We start from the raw sequence: 9,721 nt of genomic DNA on the forward strand, positions 1-9,721 counted from the left end.
TATCGACAGTGGTCTACACTGGCTTCTAATCAAACAACGAATCGCTTTCAAATTTCACTGCCTTGCATACCAATGGTACTCTTAATCGAACCTTAGTTATCTCTGGGGCCGGCATCTGTTCTTCACTATAAATGGAATTATCCGACTCCAAACATTTGATCTGTGTATCTAATGTAAAAACTGTCTCTAGTCATGGACAAATAACTTTTTCCTTTGCTTCTGCTATCATCATTATCATCATCATCATCATCATCATCATCATCATCATCATCATCATCACAACCACCACAACCACCACCACCACCACCACCACCACCACCACCTCGTTGTCGTCATTACCATCGTCATCGGCGGCGGCGTCATCATCATCGTCGTCGACATCATCATTCGTCGTCGTCATCGTCGTCGTCGTAGTAGCAGACAGCCATTCACATGAACACTACCATATGTCATGGTCCTTGGCCGCAGCCACACTTAAGTTGCTCTTTTTAAAAAGCATTGAACCATGAAACAAAGATTAAAGATTGAAAAACGAACACATTTTTTGTCCCTGTAACACATTTTATGCCTGGAGACAATACTGAAATATGGTTCCGCGGACACTTACTTGAATAATGGACACGTCGATATGCACCACTTTCTTGAATAAAGGACACGTCGATACGAGCTACATCTTGAATAATAGACACGTCAATACGCATCACTTTCTTGAATAATGGACACGTCGATATGTACCACTTTCTTGAATAATGGACACGTCAATACGCACCACTTTCTTGAATAATGGACACGTCGATACGCGCCACATCTTGAATAATAGACACGTCGATACGCACCACTTTCTTGAATAATGGACACGTCGATACGCCCCCCATCTTGAATAAAGGACACGTCGATATGTACCACTTTCTTGAAAAATGGACACGTCAATACGCACCACTTTCTTGAATAATTGACACGTCAATACGCCCCCCAACTTGAATAATGGACACGTCAATACGCACCACTTTCTTGAATAATGGACACGTCGATACGCGCCACATCTTGAATAATGGACACGTCGATACGCGCCACTTTCTTGAATAATGGACACGTCGATACGCCCCACATCTTGAATAAAGGACACGTCGATATGTACCACTTTCTTGAAAAATGGACACGTCAATACGCACCACTTTCTTGAATAATTGACACGTCAATACGCCCCACAACTTGAATAATGCACGCGTCAATACGCACCACTTTCTTGAATAATGGACACGTCGATACGCGACACATCTTGAATAATGGACACGTCAATACGCACCACTTTCTTGAATAATGGACACGTCAATACGCCCCACAACTTGAATAATGGACACGTCAATACGCCCCACAACTTGAATAATGGACACGTCAATACGCACCACTTTCTTGAATAATGGACACGTCGATACGCACCACTTTCTTCAATAATGGACACGTCGATATGCGCCACATCTTGAATAATAGACACGTCGATATGTGCCACTTTCTTGAATAATAGACACGTCGATACGTATCACTTTCTTGAATAATGGACACGTCAATACGCACCACTTTCTTGAATAATGGACACGTCAATACGCCCCCCAACTTGAATAATGGACACGTCAATACGCACCACTTTCTTGAATAATGGACACGTCGATACGCCCCACATCTTGAATATAGGACACGTCGATATGTACCACTTTCTTGAATAATCGACCCGTCAATACGCACCACTTTCTTGAATAAAGGACACGTCGATACGCACCACATCTTGAATAATGGACACGTCAATACCACCCACAACTTGAATAATGGACACGTCAATACGACCCACAACTTGAATAATGGACACGTCAATACGCACCACTTTCTTGAATAATGGACACGTCGATAAGCGCCACATCTTGAATAATAGACACGTCGATATGTGCCACTTTCTTGAATAATAGACACGTCGATACGTATCACTTTCTTGAATAATGGACACGTCAATACGCACCACTTTCTTGAATAATGGACACGTCAATACGCCCCCCAACTTGAATAATGGACACGTCAATACGCACCACTTTCTTGAATAATGGACACGTCGATATGCACCACTTTCTTGAATAATGGACACGTCGATACGCCCCACATCTTGAATATAGGACACGTCGATATGTACCACTTTCTTGAATAATCGACCCGTCAATACGCACCACTTTCTTGAATAAAGGACACGTCGATACGCGCCACATCTTGAATAATGGACACGTCAATACGCACCACTTTCTTGAATAATGGACACGTCAATACGCACCACTTTCTTGAATAATGGACACGTCAATACGCCCCACAACTTGAATAATGGACACGTCAATACGCCCCACAACTTGAATAATGGACACGTCAATACGCACCACTTTCTTGAATAATGGACACGTCGGTACGCACCACTTTCTTGAATAATGGACACGTCGATACGCATCACTTTCTTGAATGAAGGACACGTCAATACGCGCCACATCTTGAATAATGGACACGTCGATATGCACCACTTTCTTGGATAATGGACACGTCGATACGCCCCCCATCTTGAATAATAGACACGTCGATACGCATCACTTTCTTGGATAATGGACACGTCGATGTGCACCACTTTCTTGAATAATGGACACGTCAATACGCACCACTTTCTTGAATGAAGGACACGTCAATACGCCCCACATCTTGAATAATAGACACGTCGATACGCATCACTTTCTTGAATGAAGGACAGGTCAATACGCGCCACATCTTGAATAATAGACACGTCGATATGTACCACTTTCTAGAATAATGGACACGTCAATACGCACCACTTTCTTGAATGAAGGACACGTCAATACGCGCCACATCTTGAATAATAGACACGTCGATATGCACCACTTTCTTGGATAATGGACACGTCGATACGCGCTACATCTTGAATAATAGACACGTCGATACGCATCACTTTCTTGGATAATGGACACGTCGATATGCACCACTTTCTTGAATAATGGACACGTCAATACGAGCTACAACTTGAATAATGGACACTTCGATATGCACCACTTTCTTGAATAATGGACACGTCGATACGCACCACATCTTGAATAATGGACACGTCAATACGCGCCACAACTTGAATAATGGACACGTCAATACGCACCACTTTCTTGAATAAAAGACACATCGATACGCGACACTTTCTTGAATAAAGGACATGTCAATACGCGCCACAACTTGAATAATGGACACGTCGATACGTATCACTTACTTGAATAATGGACACGTCAATACGCGCCACGTCTTGAATAAAGGACACGCCGACATGCACAACTTGAATAACGGTCTCATCAGTACACATCACAGCATAAATAAGGGGCACATCGATACGCGTTTTTATGCCTGAAAACAATACTGAAATATGATTAGGCGGATGTCGGCAGAAAGTAAACCAAATTGCCCATCTTATATCCACAGTCGGTGTGACACATTGACAAACCACCATCGATACAAAGCTATGTCCCCGGAACAATCTCGAGGACATGAAGACTTCTCCAGCCATTCCTCTGCATCTGGCATATCGCCGAAGACGTCTGATTTGCAACATATTCCCATGGAAGAAGATCATTTCAAATAAAAGAATAATCAAAAGAGTGTTTCTTTCATCATCCGAAACAACAATCTTCGAATGAAAAATGGTCTCTGGGTAAACACGTCTCCAGTCACACCACCAAGTTTCTTCAAACAAGGTCATGTTAGATCAAGGTCACGTCAGTCACGTTCTTGTGTAGAGTCAAATTGTACTTATTCAAGTCGACATTTTACACGATATTTGAACTCGTACACCGCTACGGTGATCGTTGCCTGTTTACAGTACTCCATCGGTGCTTGAATAAGTTAGAGGTCAGATTCGACAAATATAGCATGGCGCACTCCGTCAGCATCTAACGACTTTCCTAATGCCAGGGGTCAACGATCCGATCCTGATCTGCTGGACTGATAAAACACCACTACAGGCGGCCATTCGTTACTGATCACCCTTAAGGATCGGGTTAGTGAGTATTCAAACAGTCACACTCAGTTTCTATGTTATTTGTGGTGGTACGATTTATGGCTGTTCATGAGGGTCATAACCATTTGTATGTGAGGAGCTGGGTTGTGCTCAGCAGGTACTTTATGTTCAATGTAATTGATGACGGGGCGTTCTGCTACAAGTGACAACAAATACTGACACTGTAATACTTAAATATTATGAAATGTACTTTACTCACTGAAGTGCAGTTGCTAATGCATTTCTCAATGATGAGCGGATGGGTAATCGTGCATTTGTCTAAAAATAGTACACGGTGGTGCTGTTATCAGCAATATTACCGCTATATCACGGTAGCGCTGTTATCAGCAATGACACAGATGTATCGGGTAGTGCTAATATCAGCAATAGTGCTGTTAAATCACAGCAGCTTTGTTATCAACAACATTACAACTACATCGAGCTGCTGATATTGTCAGCAATATTACCGCTATATCACGGCGGTGCTGTCATCAGGAATATTACCGTTATATCACGGCGGTGCTGTCATCAGCAATATTACCCTATCACGGCGGTGCTGTTAACAGCAATATTACCTCCATATCACGGCGGTGCTGTTATCAGCAATAATACCTCTATATCACGGCAGTGCTGGCGCTGTTATCAGCAATAATACCACTTTGTCTATGCGCCTCTTTTCTCAACAGTATTACCGCTGTACCAGGGCAGTGCTGATATCAGCAATAATACCTCTATATCACCGCCAAGGACAGTTCTAATATCAGCAATAGTACCCCTATACCACCGCGGTGCTTTCAGTCAGCAATGTCACAGCTGTATCACAGCAGCACTAATCCGGATACTGGATTGCACACAACACCATTAATTACTCCAACTGACATTATATAGATTGTAAAGAGCTGATCCATCCGATATGTTATCCTTAAATAATCTATTAAAACACATAATGGCGTGTTACTACCGCAGCAACTCAAGTTCGCCATTACCACGCACCGATCTAACGTCCGCAAGGAGTTTGAGTGTTGAATGTTTTGCGCAAGGAAAGCAGAAGATAAGGAGATGAAACCTCTGAAATGGTATGCTAACTGCCATCAGTCGATATCGTCATTATGATAAGGATTCGGCATATCATTTGCAAGTCTTATGAAGCAAATAGAATATAAACAAGCAGGGCTATTTGCTGCTATTAGATCACACACTTGTACTCCTAAAAAGAGCAAAAGCAGTACATCAATATCCGCAATTCCCTCTTCGCGATGCATCACTAAGTAGATACTAAGAATTGGAAGCTTTTATTGTGTCAGGTTTATATAGCTGTTAACGAACTACAAATACGAGGCACAATCCAATTGTTTAAACACGGGAAGAACGTTAATATGTTGCCATGGCAACACGCGGAAGTCGGGGGACGCTGGATTACTTATAGACAACATCTGACTTTTATGGCTTTTACTGAAGTGACCGCTGGGGACCAATGATCGGCATCTTCATTTCCTGTATGCATTTATTGCAGGTGCCTCGTGTACAAGTTGGATACTGGTAAAGCTGGGAATATACGGAGCCTCTTGTACAAGCCGGGTAGTGGTAGAGAGAACATGTGGGTAGTCTCTTATACAAGTTGGATAGTGGCGGTGCTGGGTATGTAGATGGTCCCTGGTACAAGTTTGACAGTGACAGGGTACATGTTTGAAGTCTCTTGGATAAGTTTGAGACTAGTAAGGGTGGGAATATACGGAGTCTCTTATACAAGTTTGACAGTGGCAGGGTACATTGTATGTTTGAAGTCTCTTGGATAAGTTTGAGACTAGTAAGGGTGGGAATATACGGAGTCTCTTATACAAGTTGGATAGTGGCAGGGTACATTGTATGTTTGAAGTCTCTTGGATACGTTTGAGACTAGTAAGGGTGGAAATATACGGAGTCTCTTATACAAGTTGGATAGTGGCAGGGTACATTGTATGTTGGAAGTCTCTTGGATACGTTTGAGACTAGTAAGGGTGGAAATATACGGAGTCTCTTATACAAGTTGGATAGTGGCAGGGTACATTGTATGTTGGAAGTCTCTTGGATACGTTTGAGACTAGTAAGGGTGGGAATATACGGAGTCTCTTATACAAGTTGGATAGTGGCAGGGTACATTGTATGTTGGAAGCCTCTTGGATACGTTTGAGACTAGTAAGGGTGGAAATATACGGAGTCTCTTATACAAGTTGGATAGTGGCAGGGTACATTGTATGTTGGAAGTCTCTTGGATACGTTTGAGACTAGTAAGGGTGGAAATATACGGAGTCTCTTATACAAGTTGGATAGTGGCAGGGTACATTGTATGTTGGAAGCCTCTTGGATACGTTTGAGACTAGTAAGGGTGGAAATATACGGAGTCTCTTATACAAGTTGGATAGTGGCAGGGTACATTGTATGTTGGAAGTCTCTTGGATACGTTTGAGACTAGTAAGGGTGGGAATATACGGAGTCTCTTATACAAGTTGGATAGTGGCAGGGTACATTGTATGTTGGAAGCCTCTTGGATACGTTTGAGACTAGTAAGGGTGGAAATATACGGAGTCTCTTATACAAGTTGGATAGTGGCAGGGTACATTGTATGTTGGAAGCCTCTTGCGTACGTTTGATATCAGTAGGACTGGGAATGTACGGAGTCTATTGTATAAGCTGGATAGTGGCGTGGTAGATTATACTGGAAGTCCCTTGCATAAGTTGGATATTAGCAGGGCTTGGAATATACGGAGTCCCTTCTACAAGTTGGATAGCGGCAGACAGGGCATGTAGGTAGCCTATTGTACAAGTTGGACTATGATATGGTGGGGGATGTACGAAGTCTCCTGTGTTAGTTGGATAGTTTCGGTGCGGGGTATGTAGGTAATCTCTTGTACAAGTTGGATAGTGGTAGGGTATGTATGAACTCTCCACGTACAAGCATTAGCATATAACATGTAAGTCATAACAAAATATCAATGGCAAATATATATATAAGCGTAAATGGCAAATCTATTTCCTGTAAGAGTACACGAATGTGAAATGTTTTCAATTTCAATAAGCGCATGTCAGTGGCAAATGTATCTATTTGTTCCCCTATTCGGTACACTTTTATAACGGTTTCAAGTGAAGTATCTATACATGATCACCAGCTGCAAGTGTTGGTTATATGTGAGATCGTGTGTTTCAACAATGTATCTGTCTCCAGTACATGTAGTAGATGGTCCTGATGCCATGGTGACAGGTGTCTTTATGCAAGCAGATGCAGCAGCTGGGATGGAGATACCTTTAGTAATTTTACCTCCGTGTTGAGTAGAGCATCCATAAAGCAACAGTACCGATCACCCATCGGAGTATGCAGAAGTCATAACACTGATCAGCGATTTGGAAACACGATTGAACTGGGGTATGGGTGGGGTATTAATGGGGATGGGGATGGACAGGTGTTTCGAAACTTGGTATGGATAGGGCATTGAAATGGGTGGGGGTGAAGGCATGGGGGGGGGGGGGGTGTCGGGATGAGAGGTAGGGGACGTGATATTGATGGAGGTTCCTAGATATACCGGGTGTCTTAACAGAGATGCACACAACACTTATCCCTGCCTCCTCTTCACCCCCACTGCCTATGTAAATCCATCACTGGAGGCGTGTGGGATATATAACGTGCATGTCAGTGTTATTTATCTTTAAAGACTTACCTATGGTAGAGACGACGGTGCCAACGAAGTAGAACGCTCCGGGGAAGTCCCAACGTGGCCGCTTGTCCCCCACTATGCCAGCTGTTTCGGCCCGTCCGTGTAGGTCCAGGAGAGCTTGTAGCTGGGACCGGTTCACTTCCGGGTACCTGGTCAAAAAGGTATCCACCGCATCCTGGTAATCCTTCCTCTCCGTGGCTTCATTCTCAGCCTCCAACAACATAAATATCCCGGCACCTGCCAACATGTACATAGCCATCACCACGAACAGTAGGACAAAACGGGCGTTGTCTTCCCGTAGATGAAGGAGAGCACAACACCCTCTCCTCCCCGGCCGGCTCATGCTGTTACACTCCCGGACTGATACCCGCCACGCCCCCGCTCCGATCCTCACATACACACACCTGGATCTCGGGGGATGTCGTCACGCCGTCGCGTTGTCAACAAAAACAAACATATATCAGATAAACATGTGACAGGTTGCCAGGTAAAATTACATAAACGTTGTCCATCGTATCAAAACTGAATCTTGTGTCGTGTCATCTAGTCATTTTAAATTTCCTTCTTCGATCCATTCCGTGTAGAACTTTCAGAAGAAATGTTGTCGCTTGTTACAATACCCTGCAGTATTAACAGGAGCGAGTTCATTCGGCCATTTCAGCAGGTGCCCGGTTAAACCTTACCATGATGAACACAAACAATTACTCCAGGTGAAGTCGCGAAACACCCGTATCTCATCCCGTACCGCTTCTGCAACGTCACTCTCCTAATCAGGTCATGGGTCTCTCAAGAGACTGTCAGAGCCCCCTCTCAATTATCCCCATTTCCGTATACTCAGTCCTTGCTGTTCCTCTGCATCTCTTCATGACGGGTCCTCTGGATATCACTGGTGGACATTGACCGTCTCTCTGTGACAAGTTCCAGCGATGGAGGTATGTCCGTTACAGATCTCGACTTTATGACTCGGCATCGCCCGGGCTCTGTCAGTTGTCACTACCGAGGAGTGCATACGTACAACTCGGCATTATCGTCAATATCTGGTAGGCTGAGCGAGAGAGGCTGCAGCATAGGCTGGCATCAGACTCACTGACAGCCTGCCTGACTGTCGGGGTGATCAGCCACACACTGCAACATGTGCGACAATAACTCTCATCACTAAACACTAGCTACTTTTGGTGGCAGCGCCGGGCCTTGTAATAACGGCAACGCTGCCACGGGAAGAATGCAATCAAAATATAAACAGTGGATGATCGGGACAGCAGATGCATGTCAACTGTGGGGAAGGACACATCCTCATCAAAGCAGTTGCTTATTTGTAGCATCAACTGATGATAATCGCACCTTGACACACTGAAAAAATAATTACAGCTTATGTGACGGAATTGTAAAACGCGAGGTAGATGACAGGCAGGAAGGATGAATGGAATGAGCTATGAGTGGGGTATGTGTGCATGAATGGATGGTGGGTAAAAGAATGAATGGATGGACGAAAGGATGGATGGATGGACGGAAAGGTGGATGAATGGATGAACGGACGGATGGATGGACGAAAGGATGGATAGGTGATGGAAGAAAGGATGGTGCAAGAATTGATGAATAGATAGATGATGAACGGACGGATGAATGGATGAAAAATGGATGGTTGAAAAAGGGAAAGTAAGACAGACAAACCGAAGAAAGGCTGGACGGACGGACGGACGGACACAGACAGATAAATAGACAGTAATTATATATCATGGCATATCCTAGTTGGTTACAGCGTTGCTTTCCAAAAACGAAATACATTAAGAGCATATATTGTTTGTTTTTGACACTAAGTTATCCCTGTAAGGCTTTCAGAGGGCACAGTGCACACTGAAGACTACAATAAACGTGCAAATGATCTTACAGACTATCATTATTTTTTTAATCCTGGTCTATTCCGCATTTTAGCTTGAACCAAACGCAAAATGAATAT

General features: G+C 43.7%; 1 protein-coding gene across 1 annotated transcript in view; it reads right to left on the reverse strand.

Moving 5' to 3' along the window:
- Positions 1–8,794, reverse strand: part of LOC137294439 (potassium channel subfamily K member 12-like) — a 59,821-nt gene extending 51,027 nt beyond the window's left edge. The window contains exon 1 of the mRNA XM_067825449.1: positions 7,768–8,794. Within this exon, the coding sequence (XP_067681550.1) occupies positions 7,768–8,107 (340 nt within the window). The 5' untranslated portion in view covers positions 8,108–8,794. The remainder of the gene's footprint in view (positions 1–7,767) is intronic.
- Between the last annotated feature and the right edge of the window lie 927 nt (positions 8,795–9,721).

This window comes from Haliotis asinina, chromosome 8 (assembly GCF_037392515.1).
Source record: "Haliotis asinina isolate JCU_RB_2024 chromosome 8, JCU_Hal_asi_v2, whole genome shotgun sequence".
Lineage (NCBI taxonomy): Eukaryota > Metazoa > Mollusca > Gastropoda > Lepetellida > Haliotidae > Haliotis > Haliotis asinina.